This window comes from Rhinoderma darwinii, chromosome 4, assembly GCF_050947455.1.
Source record: "Rhinoderma darwinii isolate aRhiDar2 chromosome 4, aRhiDar2.hap1, whole genome shotgun sequence".
Taxonomy (NCBI): Eukaryota; Metazoa; Chordata; class Amphibia; order Anura; family Rhinodermatidae; genus Rhinoderma; species Rhinoderma darwinii.
Window position 1 is genome coordinate 115,161,559 of NC_134690.1, and position 15,673 is coordinate 115,177,231.

General features: G+C 42.5%; 1 protein-coding gene across 2 annotated transcripts in view; it reads left to right on the forward strand.

Moving 5' to 3' along the window:
• RNF13 (ring finger protein 13) overlaps window positions 1-15,673 on the forward strand; it is a 200,688-nt gene that overhangs the window by 154,584 nt on the left and 30,431 nt on the right. For both annotated transcript variants that reach the window (XM_075861488.1, XM_075861487.1), the window contains exons 4-5: window positions 9,588-9,716; window positions 13,268-13,355. In XM_075861488.1, coding sequence (XP_075717603.1) covers window positions 9,588-9,716; window positions 13,268-13,355 — 217 coding nt within the window. The remainder of the gene's footprint in view (window positions 1-9,587; window positions 9,717-13,267; window positions 13,356-15,673) is intronic.

A 15,673-nucleotide genomic window follows, 5' to 3' on the forward strand; every position in this document is an offset into this window, starting at 1 on the left:
ATTGCAATGAAGTATAGTGCTTGTTGGCCGAGCCACAGCTAATCAGCTCTAGACTTGTTTTCTGCACTGATGCCTCGATTATTAGCGCATATCACTGGTGTCGCAGAGGAACAGGAGAATCAGTACCTGCCCAGTCTGCATGTACAACTCAAACCTAACGCTGGTTGGCTAAACATCAGCCAATCTGTTTTGGGCTTGCTCTTTCTACTGCCCTTTGTGCACAGCTTCAGTATGGCTGCCGAGGAGAAGGAGACTCCAGCCCCGGCCAGGTATGTTGCTGATGGCTGTAGCACCAGCAGGTTTATTTCTTTATCTGCTTCATGTAAGCTGCAAGCAGCCTTCTACAATGAGTGGGTAGGGGGGATGTAAGTGAGTGTAAAGGACATGGGTGATGCACATAGTATCTGCAAGCAACCTGCTTGTGCGAGGGGGTCCAGATACTGTAGATAGGAGGAACTATAGGGTTAAAAGGGTGAGCATCAGGTTATGGTTAATTTGAGCCACAGATGGGAGGAGCTTTGAAAAGAGGTGTGGCTTTGTGAGCACATGGGCGGGCTTAGTGGTAGAGGGGGCATCTCCGGTATAGATGCCTATGTACTGCCAGCATCCTGCATGCCAGTGCCCAAGAATCAGCAGTCTACAAAAGAAAGCCGGTAAATATAGCAATGTGAGTGAAGTGTTGGATTGATTTTTGTAGTGTGTTGAAGTAGTGTTAACAGTGTATGTCAATTGTATGGGTAAAATATGCAATTTGTGAGTTTTGTGTCTTCTAAAGTATTAGTGGCATTTGTGTGCGTGTTTTCAATGTGAGTGTGAGTGGTATGTGTGGTGTAGGTTTAGTGTGTAAGTGTTATGTGAGGTACTTGTTTAGCGTTTGTGTGGTGTGTGCGGTATATGTCTAGTGTGTGAGTGGTATGTGCCGCATCTGTGCCAGGTTTGAGTAGTGCATGTTCAACGTGTGTCCTTGTGTGGGTTGACAACGTGCGGCATGTGTCTTAGGTGTGAGTGGAGGATATATCCTAGGTGTGAGTGGTGTCCGTGCGCGTGTGTCCCAGGTGTGAGTGGCATGAATGCAGCATCTGTCCAGCTTGTGGGTTGCATCAGTGTGTCGTGTGTGTGTGTGTGTGTGTGTGTGTGTGTGTGTATATGGCTGAATATAACATTTTAAATCATACTATTTAGTTAAGGTATGGTGATATTTTAGCATTGTATATTTGTATAGTTTGCAATCTTTATACGTCAGTATTAGGCCATGATCACGCAATCAGGATTTGATTAGGACGAAATCCCTGATTTCCTCTAGAGAAATGAGCATGTTCATTATTCAGAGAAGCAGTGGATTCGTTGGAGCGCTCAGGAACTATTCCTCTTTTCATTTACACCTGTTTTAATGAATCTCCCCATGTCTTGTATAGCTGAAAGGTGGTCCCATGTACTCCAGGCAAAACACTGGTGGCTGTGTATGGCCTGCGGTGGGTCTATATGCTTAAAAATGCCAGGGCTGATTTTAAGTCCCAGTCTGGCCCTGGTGTGACCCCCATCTGTGCCCTGTTATTGAAGTTAACAAGATGCAATTAGTCAGATGTACGGTCAACGTGCCGCTTTGTAAACTGTATCAGCTGCCTCCGTGTCTAATATCTGACGAACAATGTGCATGAAAAGACTCTTTATAATATTTTTTCATAAAAGTATTTTACTCTGACTGTAATCTAGAACATAGTTGTATGTTAACAGAAGTATTTTTTATAATTTGTGTGATTTTATAAATTATTATAAAAATCATAGTAATTAACCCCATCAATCTACCTTACACATTAACCCAATATTGTCAATTATGACTGAGAAACCTGATGGGGTTAATTACTATTAATGTGAGGCACATTAAAAATTCATCACACCACGTGCCTCACATCAGAAAATGGAAGAACTTTTTTTATTTTTAGTTTTTTATTAATGTTGGCAAAGTATAGTTTTGGTATTGAAAATCGCAATACTACAAAAAGTATCCGTATCGAAGTCCAAATTCTGGTATTGTGACAACCCTACTTACTACTGGACCTTGAATATACTATATATAATGGCACTTCTTATCATGATGTCGTCCTATAAATCGTGTCGTAACAACCTGACTGGGAACTTAAAGGGATGTAAGAGATTTAGAATAGGGCGCTTTTTTTTTCCCACTCTAAAAATGGTGCTACTCTTGTCCAAGGGGTGTCTAGTATTGCAGTACAGCCTCATTTATGAAAAAACTGTACTGTACCACCGTATTCTACCACGGCAACCTCTGTCCTTATGCCGTATTAGGTCATACGGACGTCATAGAGAAGTTCCCCGCTCAGGATCCCACTCTAAAAGCCAGAATGAAGAGCTGCTCTGTAAAGCAGTGTTCACACGGCATATGTTCATGCTGAAAAATACGAGGCTGATTTCAAGAGATACCCGCCTCTGAAATCCAGGCATTTTTGGAGTGGATTTCTAAAGCGTGTTTTCTCTTCCTTTTTTTTTTTTTTTGTCTGTTGGGAAAAAATCAGCTTGTAAAACTCTTAGAGGAGGCACATATCTATTCTTTTTTTAATTAGGTGTATTTTTACTAGGGATGCATGGTGCATCGAAACTTCAATACTGTTTCGATACTGTTCATCCCTAAACGGTTCGATACCGCTATTTCCTGTATTTCGATACTTCGCTGCGCAGCCGCACAGCTCAGTATAGTAATACATGAATGTATGGGAGCGCGGCTGTGTAATTCAGCCACAGCCCCGCTCCTGAGTCATAAGTGCGCGGGGTCAGGATGATGTGAGCGGCGGCACTGGAGACAGAACATGGCGGGCGCACTACAAAACACCCCCATGTTCTGTATCCAGGGCGTGAACTACCGCTCATTAGTGCAGCGCCGGCCGCACCTACTCATGCTGACCGCGCACTTCCTGTCTGGAGCGGGGCAATGGCTGTATTACACAGCCGCAGCCCCGCTCTATAACGGCGGAGACCAGAGAAACCTCTCATCTCCGCCGTTATTCCCCTGAATGCTGCGATCACAGCTGACTGCAGCATTCAGGAGAAAATGAGAAGGGGGGATGCCCCTGGATCGCGTCACAGGCCATACCATATATGGGCAGACAGCCCAGGGTCTATTGACGGACCCCAGGGCTGTCTTACCATATTTCCTGTTGTTAGGACATACCCAAGTATGTCCTAACAGCCTGTGTGCTATCCGTCCACAGGCTAATGTACTGGCACATATCTGATATATGTCAGTACATTAAAGTTTAAATATAAAATAAAAACAAAGTATTGTTAAATTTAAAATAAAAAATACACATTCACCTTTTTAACAATAAACATTAAAATAAGTCTCAATACATCAAATATTCACACATTCAGTAATGGCGCGCACAACAATTTTTTTGCATCATTTATGATGTGTACGCTGTAAAAAAATGAAATAAACACGGCTTTCATTCACTTATTAATGTGAGGCGCGAGGTGCGATGAATTTAACCTCCATGTTCCTCACATTAATAGTAATTAACCCCATCATGTACCTCGCACATTAACCCATTATGACTGAGAAACATGATGGGATTAATTACTATTAATGTGAGGCGCGTTCAAAATTCATCACACCTCGCGCCTCACCTCAGAAAACGGAAGAATTTTTTTTTTATTACTGTTGCCAAAAGTATCGAAATTGGTATCGAAATCGCAATACTAAACGAAGTATCGGTATTGAAGTCCAAATTCTGGTATCGTGACATCCCTAATTTTTACTATGCGTTTTTCCCACTGAAATCCATGGAATGTGGTTTGCAGGAGTATTATAAGTGGTCTTTAGGAGCCTTTTACACTTTGAAATATGCCTAAAATTATGTGTGAACATGGCCTAAGAGCATCTCCTGTTGCGAAGGTACTGGACCACCCATGCATTACGTGGTTAACCAGTTGTTGAATGGAGTATAATACTACAAGATGCAGCTTCCCCTGGCAATGACCGCTGATTACCAGGGATCAGACAATGGGGATCTTATTTTTTGGGCAGACAATGGTTGTGAGACAGTCCCTCAACGACTTCCCTCCGCAGCCGTCTTTCGTATTTTCATTTTGACTTTTCCCTCCCCACCTTCCAAAAGCAGTGACCATTTTTTTTTTTTTCAATTTGTATAGCCATATGAGGGCTTGGTTTTTGAGGGACGAGTTGTAGTTTCATGGCACCATTTATTGTACCATATAATGTATATAAAATTTCTTTGGTGTGGTATGGGGAAAAACTGTTTCTCACCGCCCCCCCCCCCCCCTCCCCATTGTTTTGTGTGTGTGTGTGTGGCCACTTTTACAGGGAGAAAGTAAATTTTTACAGAACTTCTGACAATGGACAGTGATGTGGATTATACTTGTGGTGACCGTATTGATTAGCTACAGATCAGAGTTGAGCCTTTTTGTCCACTAGGTGGTGCTGTGCTCTTCAGAACAGCTGTTATTTAGTACACTATAACAAACGGTAATTAATAAATAGATCGCATTTTAATTTTCTAATTAGTTCCTTTATTTTATTAAATTGATGAATCAAATCCTTTTAAAAGATGTATATTCTAGTAATTGGTAAGATTCCATAAATAGTTTAGAGATTGTAAAAATTAAGTTTGGCTGTTCAGGCTGTAAACTGAAATTGTGTTTCAGTATATATTTTATTTTAGTCCAAATTGACATTGCATAGGGACACAATTTGTTGTAGTTATCAGAGCACTTTCATGTAAAGAAACATGCACGTGTGTTATCACCATATTGAGTAGGGCAGGTTTTCATCCTCTTTAAATTGCTTCCTGACCGCCGACCGTAATTTGCTGGGCTCTGTGCAGTGCCATTTGTAAATTTATGTTCTGGTTTCTGTCAGCGATTGGGTCCGCCATAGCTCCCGAAAAACAAGTTGTTAGGGGATGTTCACGTATGTCCGTTGTCTCTGTCCGTTTCCCTCCGGCGTGTTGCAGAAAAGCCAGAGGGAAACTGATGCGAGAATGGATCGCATAGCTTTCTATGGGATCTGTTCTGGCACATGGGTATCGTATCTTAAAGTACTGTTTGCCGGATGAACGCTGGGTGCTGCCGCATCCACCTTCCAGCAGCACACTGCGTGGGAGAATAAACCAACAAAATCCCGATGTGGGGTGGGATTGGGTAGCTATAAACGCACCAAAAACTAGATCCTCCCTGAAGTTAGGGCTAGTGTTTGGAGCCTTTGCCAGGTTGCCAGGCTGCTCCCTCTCCCAGGATAACAAAACAAAGCTGATCAGCAAGGTTTTTGTCCCTTTGTTTTAATGATTGGTGAGAGTACTTGGACCCCAACAAAAAAAAACATGCCAGGATCACGTCAGAAGTTTTGTGAAATAACAAGTACACAACATGTATCCAATCTGTCACAAACTATGCACCACTTGGATGAAATTGACACATTTTCAGACCCTAGACTAACTTTTTGGTGCACCACTGTTGTAAAAACTGATGACCTATAATGACAACTGATGGTTTTGTAGTCCATTTTGAAAAAGCCTGATGGCAACTGATTACAACAGATGCAAAAACTGATACAAATTTTAATCACTTGAGACAAAAAACACCTGATGCCAATGATAAATTTGAATGCACCCTTAGGCCTCATGCACACGACCATAAAAACTCCCGTTATTACGGGTCGTAATTACGACCCGTAATAACGGGCTCATAGACTTCTATCGGCCACGGGTACCTTCCCGTTTTCTTACGGGAAGGTGCCCGTGCCGTTGAAAAAGATAGAACATGTCCTATTTCAGGCCGTAATAACGGCACGGGCAGCCCATAGAAGTCTATGGAGCTCCCGTAATGACGGATGGCTACGTGTGTGCACCCGTCATTACGTCAGCGTTGCTAGGCGACGTCAGTAAATAGTCACTGTCCAGGGTGCTGAAAGAGTTAACTGATCGGCAGTAACTCTTTCAGCACCCTGGACAGTGAATTCCGATCACAATATAGAGCAACCTGTAAAAAAAAAAGAAAAGACGTTCATACTTACCGAGAACTTCCTGCTTCTAACCTCCAGTCCGGTCTCCCGGCCGTTGTCTTGGTGACGCGTCCCTCTCGACATCCGGCCCGACATCCCTGGATGACGTTTCAGCCCATGTGACCGCTGCAGCCAATCACATGCTGCAGCGGTCACATGGACTGCCGCGTCATCCAGGGATGTCGGGCTGGATGTCAAGAGAGGGACGCGTCACCAAGGCAACGGCCGGGTAAGTATGAATTTCTTTTACTTTTACCTCGGAAAGGGCTGCCCCTTCTCTCTATCCTGCACTGATAGAGAGAAGGGGCTGCCGATTAGTGCAGTGCAATTTTGCAGAGAATACGTGCCCGTAAATACGGGTGGAATACTGGTGACACCGGGCCCGTATTTACAGGCACGGGTCCGTAAATACTGGTGCAAAACGGGTCGAATACGTGTGACACTGGACCCGTATTTACTCCAGTATTTACGGGAGGGAAAAAATACGGTCGTGTGCATGAGGCCATCAGTTTCTGGCCTGGGTGACCTCACTCATAACCTGTGATTGGTAGGGTAGGAGATTAGGGTATGTTAGGTTACTTACTAAACCTATATTGTCCAGCCAAGCAAAAAAATGCAAACATAAGGCAAAACCTTTTGCCTAGAAAAAGTAAATCTTTATCAATAAATACAATAAGACAAACTAGTTTACCCCCCAAAAACAAACAGAATAAAAACATTAAAACGTTCTGGGATGAAATCCACAAAAAACGTATGTCAATAATACTAAAAGTATTCATGGTAAATAGTGGCTCGTCTTAACTAGGATACGTTACCTATCGCAGATGTGGTGATATTGGGAGAATTCACCCCCAAGGAGCACCTCCTATATGCATTTAGCTTTTGTCAGGTTGCAACTGTGGTCACTTTCTCTGTGATGCCCTTCCTTTGTAGCTGAAAAATAGTTTTGTGCTGGTAATCTCATTCCTAAAGAAAAAGGCTTCATCCTGTATATAGATGACTATTAAAACCACATACCCCTTTTTTTTAAAGTTTGCTTCAAAATGACTCTGGCGCTTGTCGGACTCTTCGGAAAAACCACAACCACTGGTAAATTAAGTTTTTTTGAATCTGGCAGCCTTCGCAGTGGAGAGATGCTTGCCTTTTTTATATACATGGATTAAAGGGATATTTTTAAGTACAATCCAAACCGATGCCACAACAGCGTTTTTTTTTAGAACGAGTTCTATTACCCCCTGAAAAATGCCTGTGTTAATCATTAAGTACATGGGGGGGGGGGGGGGGGGAGTAGCCCTTCTTAAACCAGGTTTTGCAGCCAGACCGGAAATCAAGAAAATCCTATACTTGGTACAAGAAATTAGTGATCTCTTTCAAGCGGCCGCATATAAATCCTTTTATTTTATATTAAATAAACTCAAGGAATTCAGGTACATTCATTGATTACCAGGAAGAGGTCATTGAGGATCTCCTTTCCGCAAATTTTAAGCCATCCCATTAATTTGAATCGAAGATGACAGAAGGCGCATAGAGCCACATTTCTTTGCAGTAATCCCCTTAATAAAGTCAAGAAAGTACCCCCAAAGATGTCTGGTATGTTCTAAAGGAGGAATGACGTGTGATACATGTTACTATTGCCCAGACTGCCCTTCATCACCAGGCTGTGCTTCAATCACTGCTTTGAAATTTCACACCAAGCCATACTTTCGAGCAGCCTCTCAAGTCGTGCCATTTCAGACATTCAAGCACATAATTTACTATAGTTTTAATACTCTATCATTTTGTTGCCTTTTTTTAGTATTTATTGCCAAAAATATGATGCATTATTAGACTGAAGATTTTAAACCTTTCATGTCAAAAATTAACTTTGGCCTGGCTCCATGAAAAAGAAAAAAAAAAAAGTCCTACCCTTTTACACCATCTTAAAAAATGAATGGGAAAAGAAACACAAAAATTGGTTGGTGGTTATTATGCAGATATTTCTTAACCCCTTCCCGACATCCGCCGTATATATACGGCGCACGCCGGGTGGGGGAATATGGAGCGGGCTCACGGGCTGAGACCGCTCCATAGAGCGAGTGTGTCGGCTGTGTGTTATAGCCGACAATTCCGGGTAACGAGCGGGATCCCGTTCGAGCGCTATCCCGCTTGTTTAACACGTTAAATGCCGCGTTCAATAGTGATCGCGGCATTTAAACAACTAAAAACGGGGGCAACCCCCTGTAACGTCCCAACGGCCCACCCGCGGCGAGATCGGGGGGAGCCGTTGGTCCGCCATCTTTGTACTCCAGAAGACTATCAGAATCGCGAAATACTGCAATACGTTAGTATTGCAGTATATCGTGCAAGCGATCTAACGATCGCTGGTTAAAGTCCCCTAGGGGGAAAAGTAAAAAACAGTAAAATAAAGGTTTTTTTTTAACAAATAATAAAAAAATTAAAAGCTAAAAAAAAACACCTTTTCCCATTTTCCCTCAAGCACAATGTAAAAAAAATAAAAAGCTAACATAACTGGTATCAACGCGTCCGTAAAAGTCTGAACTATTACAATATATCATTATTTAGTCCGCACGGTGAACGGCATAAAAAATTAAAAACAGGATTGCTGTTTTTTGGTCCCTTCTTCTCCCACAAAAAAATGAAATAAAAAGTGATCAAAAAGTCTCACATACCAAAATGGTACCAATATAAACTGCAGCTCGCCCCGCAAAAAATAAGCCCTCACACGGCTAACTCGCCAGAAAAATAAAAACTTTTTGGGTCTCAGAATGTGGCGACAAAACTCAAATTTTATTTTTAGCAATCCGTTTTTTCCTTGTGAAAGTAGTAAAACATAAAGAAAACTATCAATTTAGTATCACTGTAATCATATTGACCCTCAGAATGAAGTTAACATGCCGTTTTTACCGTACGGTGAACGCCGTAAAAACAAAACCACCCAAAATGTTGAGGAATTGCTGTTTATTTCCTATTCCACCCCACATATATATTTTTTCTTACTACATTATATGGTACAAAAAATGGTGCTGTGAAAATCTACAACTCGTCCCGCAAAAAACAAGCCCTCATATGGCAATATTGATGGAAAAATAAGAGTTATGGCTTTTGGAAGGTGGGGAGGAAAAAACAAAAGTGAAAATCCGAAAAATGGCTACGGAGGGAAGGAGTTAAGTCAAATCTGACAAAGATCCTTTATGGGATTAAAACACAAAACTATTTGAGTGTGGATCTTTTGACAAAGCCAGCAGCAGTACATTTGGCAATAATGACTCATTTGGGGTTTCGGCTGTGTTCACATCAGCATTGGTTTCCGTTGAAGGGTTCCGTCGGACCTTTCTGTCGGAGGAACCCCTCAACGGAAAGGCAAACAAACCATAGGTTCCGTTTGCATTACCATTGATTTCAGTAGTAATGTTTCTGTTGCGTAAAGTTTCCGGAATTAATAGCGCAATATAATAGAGATCTTCTTTACTGCTTAAGAAATTGATATAGTAGGTTTTTGGGTGTTTTGGTTGAATTTATATACTTTATAATTGTTTTGTTTCATATTCTTAAGGGATTTTTGTTGACCTCCAAGCCGGAGAATGCTTGTGAACCCATTGCTCCTCCACCTATGCAGACAGACAACACTACCAGCGTTTATATAGTACTCATCCGCAGACTGGACTGCAATTTTGACATTAAGGTAAGAACATCTGTTTTCTTTCCCACATATGATTATCCTAGAAACGTTTTGTCAACTTAAAGGGACGCTCCCACCTCCGAAAACCCCTCTAATCTAAAATAATCAGTCAATAGCTTAAAAGTCGCTGATTCCGAATCTGTAATTTTTCTTTCTACTCGCATTCCCTCGCTCTAAGCCCGCAATAGGCCGTGCGCTGACTAGTCCTCTTTATTATATCACCCAGCTAAGAAGTCCTCTCTATGCATCAGCATTCTCTGCACGGCTATTTGCGGGATTACAGTGGGGGAATACAAGTGAGTAGAAAGATAGATTGCATATTAGGAATCAGCGTTTTTTCAGCTATCCACTGTAGTACAGTAAAAAATAAGGTCGTACCGTGTTAGGCCCCATGCACACGACCGTATTTTTGTCCACCCGTAAATACGGGTCCTTGGTTACACGTATTCGACCCGTATTGCACCAGTATTTACGGACCCGTACATACGGGTACGGTGTCACCCGTATTCCACCCGTATTTACGGGCACGTTTTTTCTGCAAAATTACACTGCAGTAATCGGCAGCCCTTCTCGCTATCAGTGCAGGATAGAGTGAAGGGACAGCCCGTAATAAAAGTAAAAGAAATTCATACTTACCCGGCCGTTGTCTTGGTGACACGTCCCTCTAGACATCCAGTCCGACCTCCCTGGATGACGCGCAGTCCATGTGACCGCTGCAGCCAGGGATTGGCCTGTGATTGGCTGCAGCGGTCACATGGGCTGTAACGTCATCCAAGGAGGCCGGACTGGAGGAAGAAGCAGGGAGTTCTGGGTAAGTATGAACGTCTTTTTTTATTTTTTTATTTATTTTTTTACAGCTTTATCTATATTGTGATCGGCAGTCACTGTCCCTGCTGCTGAAAGAGATACTGCCGATCGTTTAACGCTTTCAGCACCCTGGACAGTGACTATACACTGACGTCGCCTAGCAACGCTCCTGTAATTACGGGTGCATACACGTAGTCACCCGTAATTACGGGAGCCCCATAGACTTCTATGGGCCTGCCCGTGCCGTAATTACGGCCTGAAATAGGACATGTTCTATATTTTTCAACGGCACGGGCACCTTCCCGTAAGCATACGGGGAGGTACCCGTGGCCAATAGAAGTCTATGGGCCCATAATTACAGTCCGTGATTACGTGTGTTTTTACGGTCGTGTGCATGGGGCCTTAGCCAGAGACCAAATGCAATGTTAAATACTTTTGTGTCAAAAAATACAAAAGTATAGTAGGTATGATGCCTTTATTGCAGGGGTCTCAATGCCGCGGGCTGCATGCGGCCCCTGGGGCTGTCATCTGCGGCCCGCGGGACACAGAGCTCTGCTCCGAGACTCTGGAGTTCCCTGACATTGCTGCCCATATATGAACAGCGATGTCTGGGGCTTCCCCAGAGCCGGAGTCCCATGCAGAGCGCTAGTATCGGCTCTGCTCCGGGACTCTGTGGATTTCCCTGACATCGCTGCCCATATATGGACAGTGTGTCAGGGTCTTCCCCAGAGCGGAGTCCCGGGCAGAGCGCTAGTATCGGCTCTGCTCCGGGACTCTGTGGAATTCCCTGACATCGCTGCCCATATATGGACAGTGTCAGGGTCTTCCCCAGAGCGGAGTCCCGGGCAGAGCGCTAATGTCGGCTCTGCTCCGGGACTTTGTGGAATTCCCTGACATCGCTGTCCACATATGAACAGCGATGTCTGGGGCTTCCCCAGAGCCGGAGTCCCAGGCAGAGCGCTAGTACAGGCTCTGCTCTGGGACTCTGTGGAATTCCCTGACATCGCTGTCCATACATCGACAATGATGTCAGGGGCTTCCCCAGAGCAGGAGTCCCAGTGATGTCAGGAGCACAGCTGGAGTCCCAGGAAGAGCCTACTAGCGCTCTGCCCAGGACTCCAGCTCTGGGGTTACCCCTAACATCTCTGTCCATATATGGACAGTGATGTCAGGAGCAGAGCTGGAATCCCAGGCAGAGTGCCAGAAGCAGCTCTGCTCCGGGACTCCTACTCTGGGCAAGCCCCTGACGTCACTGTGGTAGCATCTGCAGAGGGCACTGTGGTAGCATCTGCAGAGGGCACTGTGGTAGCATCTGCAGAGGGCACTGTGGTAGCATCTGCAGAGGGCACTGTGGTAGCATCTGCAGAGGGCACTCTTTGAATCCAGCCTTAAAAAAAAATTCTATAAAAAGTGATCAAAAAGTCACATCTACTCCAAAATGGTACCGATAAAAACTACAAGTCGTCCCGCATAAAAAAAAAAAGGCCCTCATACAAGTTATGGCTCCTCAAATATGGAGACACAAAAACAAATAATTTTGAAAAAAAAAAAGTGTTTTCACTGTGTTAAGGTGGTAGTAAAACATACAAAAAGTATACAAACTTGGTATCGTTGCAATCGCAACAACCCACTGAATAAAGTTAGTGTTATTTATACCACATGGTCTACGGCGTAAATTTAGGATGCCCAAAAATGTTTTGCGAAATTGCAGGTTTTTTCTAGCCCCCCCAAAAATTTGTTAAAAGTTAATAAATTCTATGAACCCCAAAATAGTGCTATTAAAAATTACCACTTGTCCCGCAAAAAACAAGACCTTATACAGCTATGTCGACACAAATTTTTTTTTTTATATAGCTCTTTGAATGAGACGAACGAAAAACTAAAAAAAATGGCTTGGTCATTAATGTCTAAAATAGGCTGGTCATTAAGGGGTTAAAAACAATGCAAGCAAAGTGGACATATGGGAAATGTTAACTAGTAACTATTGTGTGGTATTACGATCTGTTTTACAAGCAGAAACATAAAAATTTAGAAAATGCTAATTTTTGCAAGTTTTCTAAATTTTTGTTCTTTTTCACAAATACTGAATTTATTGACCAAATTGTTTCACTAACACAAAGTACAATATGTCACGCCTGAAAAAACGTCTCCATTACGCCTACAAACATCTGTCCATTGCTTGCAATGGGATTTACGATGTTCTGTTCCCATGAGCCTTTATTTTACGCGTCGCTGTCAAAATAAGGCGTGTAAAATGACGGCTCGTCAAAAGAAGTGCAGGACACTTCTTGGGACGTTTTTGGAGGCGTTTTTCATTGACTCCATTGAAAAACAGCACCAAAAACGGCCGTGAAAAACGCGAGTTGCTACAAAAACGTCTGATAATCAGGAGCTGTTTTCGCCTGAAAACAGCTCCGTATTTTCAGACATTTTTGGTCACTGCGTGTGAACATACCCTTACAATGATCAAACCTGTGGCAGTGGAACTTGGATCCAGCTATTTTTTTTATTTTTTTTTCCAACTGCATAAGATGTGAACTAACTTTAGTGATAAAATAAATCACTCCTACGTATGACCAAATAAATTTTTATCCAGTGCAGAGCTTTGAAACTTTTTATTATAAACTACCTTTTATATCTAATAGCTGAGAAGTGTGTGTGATAAAACCCATTACACATCCTAGTAGACTTCTTTTCACTTGAGCAGATTTGAGAAATGGAAGGTAATGGGTTGTGCTTCCTCATAGGTGTTGAATGCACAGAAAGCCGGATACAAGGCTGCAATTGTTTACAACATCGACTCTGATGACCTTATCAGCATGGGATCCAATGATGGTATGTATGCAGTTTTCTATGCTACCAAAATGCTAGTGGTTTTCAGAAATTGTATTCCTGCAAAATAAAGCCAAAAGAGAGAAGAAAACTTGGATCCCCTTCTGACATTCCGTCGGAGCTTCCCGTCAGAACGGGACACTGAAACAAACGGAAACAATAGGTTTCCGTTTGCATCATGGTTGATTTCAATGGTGACGGAACCGATGCCAATGGTTTCTGTTTCTCAGTTGTGTAAGGGTTGCTTTGACGGAGTCCATCGCCCAATCGACTACGGTATTGTTTCTGTCAAAACGACGGAACCCTTGCACAACTGAGACAAACGGAAACCATTGGCACCAGATCAGTCACTATTGAAATCAATGGTGATGCAAATGGAAATTTATGGTTTCTGTTTGTTTCATTCAGTATCCCGTTCTGACGGGAAGTACTGTCCGAACGGGACCCTTACACAGATGTAAACGAAACATTAGATAACGGTGAGCTGAAGGTTTGTACGGCTGACAGCCCCCCATACACATGTACACTCAGGTATGTCACAGAGTCTTGGTTTCTATTCTAAACCACGACTCATGTTATCATATCCCTAGGCATTTTCTCCATACAGTGCAGAATATATTTTTGTAAAGATTGAAAAGTATGTTTCTTACAGATTTAAGTTACAATATTCTATTGCATATTTTTTCTAAATTCTGATTGCAATAGGAGACCGAATAGGATCAAGGGAGAGGATATTTAGAGGTGTGTTGTGTGTTTTTTTTTTGTTTTTTTTTTAAATTTAAGGCTTCCAATAATAGCAATAAATAAGGATAACCAGCATTGATTTAGTCTAGGGCATTATATACCAAGAGATTAAAAGTACAATACATCACCCTGAAAAACCTAACCTGGTTTATAAGTAAAACGCAAGTACATTAATATTCAAATGTTATTGTCACACAGACCATCTCCAACCATTATATCAAATCATTACATTACCCAGATACCGTAACACACAATAAATGCTATTAAATTGTAAGTACAAGATGGCAAATCACTGTCCGCCATCACTGCTCAGTTTTGCTTGAATTGGCTCATATTCTGGCGTGCATTTTTTTTTATTTATTTTTTTGTTTTTTATGGTTTTCTGATTTTGGTTTAATCCAGATTTATATGGCTTTTTAATAGCGTCTAGTTTTGACTCTTTTTGTATGTTCTAATGATTTGTGACTAGCATAGACTTAACCCTTTCCCGTCACTGATCTGTAGATTTATGTTGGGAAAGGGTCTTTAAATATGGCGCCTGCTCAGAAGCAGATCGGGCGCCATAGCCGCCGGGTCTCTGCTGTGTTGCATGAGAAAAAATTCTGGACGCAAGCATTTAGCCCCTCCAATACCGGTGTCAGATGTGACCACCGGCATCTGAGCGGTTTTTACTGCCCCTTTTGCATCAGGGCCGGTCATCGGCTCCCGTGCGGTGAGATCGCAGGAGCCGGTGTACCCCTATAGCACCTGGAGCCTTGTGAACGCTCCCAGCCCTGCTAGAGAAAGATTGCTATTGAGGCATGCCTGTGGCAGGTCTGAATAGCAATGCACTGATTTTGCCATAGACTTCAATATTGTGATATTGCAGTCTATGACATAAGCGATCTAATGATCTCATGTTCAAGCCCCCTGGAGGGGAGGAGCTAAATAAGTGGAAAAAAAAAGAAAAAGTAACGTTTTAAAAATTTTAATCGCCCCCCCCCCTTCACTAGGTCACATATATACAAAATAATGAACCCCTTAGTGACCATCAATACTCCTTTTCACGACGGTCACTAAGGGGCCTTAAAGAGGCTCTGTCACCAGATTCTCAAATCCCGATCTCCTATTGCATGTGATCGGCGCTGCAATGTAGATAACAGTAAAGTTTTTTGTTTTTTTTTAAAACGTTCATTTTTGGCCAAGTTATGAGCTATTTTATATATATGCAAATGAGCTTTGAAATGGACAATTGGGCGTTTTTTTTTTCGTTATGTCCAACTGGGCGTGTATTGTGTTTTTAACTGGGCGTGTTTACGTGTATGACGCTGACCAATCAATGACCAGTCAGCGTCATACACTCATCTCCATTGATTTTGTGCAGCCGCATACATAGACATTAACGTTAATCGAGTGTCCTGATAATGAATACACATGACCATCCAGCCTGGACGTCATGTGTATTCAGAATCCTGACACTTCTGACTCTTTTCTTTGAGATTTCCAGCAAGGGAAACGAAATCTTGTTTACCTCCGTAATCTCGCGACATTACGCGTGGCTTGCGGGAATCTCACAGAAAAGATTCAGAAGTGTCAGG